The sequence below is a fragment of the Arabidopsis lyrata genome (genome assembly GCF_000004255.2).
Source record: "Arabidopsis lyrata subsp. lyrata unplaced genomic scaffold ARALYscaffold_904, whole genome shotgun sequence".
Taxonomy (NCBI): Eukaryota; Viridiplantae; Streptophyta; class Magnoliopsida; order Brassicales; family Brassicaceae; genus Arabidopsis; species Arabidopsis lyrata.
In genome coordinates, this window is record NW_003301980.1 from 1 (window position 1) to 1,076 (window position 1,076).

Sequence of the window (1,076 nt, forward strand, 5' to 3'; positions counted from 1 at the left end):
ACATCTACAACCCTATACAACTCTTTTATATTATTATTTTTCCTTTAAAGACAAGTAAAATACAAACCAACTCAGATTTGTGTAATAAGATTAATTTGTGTTGTGTTCTTCTTGTAATGACAGAAATATAGGTCACATCGGAAACATCTACTAGCGCGTGAAGCAGAAGCTGCCAGCTGGAATCTCCGGCGACATGCGACGGTGGCAGTGGCCGGAGTAGGAGGAGGTGGGAAGAAGCCATGGACGGCTCCTGCCTTAGGCTATCCACCACACGTGGCACCAATGCATCATGGCCACTTCAGGCCTTTGCACGTGTGGGGTCATCCTACGTGGCCTAAACACAAGCCTAATACTCCTGCGTCTGCTCATCGGACGTATCCGATTCCGTTAGTTGCGGCGGCTCCGGCATCTTGGCCAGGTCATCCGCCGTACTGGCACCAACAACCACTATATCCACAGGTAATAATAATTCATTTGTTAATGTTTATTAATTTCCATTAGTTGTGAGGTTAAATCATGAAAAATAATTGAAATGACATAACTAAATCAGCTTTGTTGAACAATCATGTAACGGCAAAAAGCTAGTATTTGTACATTATTGGCTTTTAACACATGCAACATATATAATGGAATCATTGAACTAATCGAGGTTTTGTAATATAGCTGTTGACAAAAAAAATCGAGGTTTTGTGTTATAACGCGATTAGTAAAAAAAAAAAAAGCTTGCAAGAAGCAAGATCATGAATCATTTTTATGTAGATTACTAATCAGATTTAGAGCTATGAATTATGTATGGATTTTAAGAAAACATACTATATTTTATAGTGTTAAAATTACGATTCTGTGTGTATATATGTGTAGGGATATGGTATCGCATCATCGAATCATTCAAGCATCGGTGTTCCCACAAGACAATTAGGAACCCACTAATCCTCCCATCGACATTCATCCCGTGAGTGCACCTTTTGCGGTTTTCAATTTCGTGCACTTAGATTTCTGATTATGACCTAATACGAAGAAATTTCGAATAACTTTGTTTCAGTTTGGATACCTGGTTCCATTACTTTGACGGGTGG

The 1,076-nt window shown here is 38.9% G+C and overlaps 1 protein-coding gene across 1 annotated transcript; it reads left to right on the forward strand.

The window, feature by feature from the left end:
• Window positions 1-88: 88 nt before the first annotated feature.
• LOC9298288 (transcription activator GLK2) lies at window positions 89-930 on the forward strand. Its single transcript, XM_002862165.2, has 2 exons — window positions 89-459; window positions 862-930. The coding sequence occupies exons 1-2, from the start codon at window positions 283-285 to the stop codon at window positions 928-930; spliced, it is 246 nt and encodes an 81-aa protein (XP_002862211.2). The 5' UTR covers window positions 89-282.
• The last annotated feature ends 146 nt before the right edge of the window (window positions 931-1,076 follow it).

What these genes read in the sequence shown, in the direction of transcription:
- LOC9298288 (XM_002862165.2), top strand. Translation starts at nt 283, where the DNA reads ATGCATCATGGCCACTTCAGGCCTTTGCACGTGTGGGGTCATCCTACG. An exon ending in AACAACCACTATATCCACAG is followed by an intron (nt 460 to 861) that starts GTAATAATAATT and finishes ATATATGTGTAG; the next exon opens with GGATATGGTATCGCATCATC.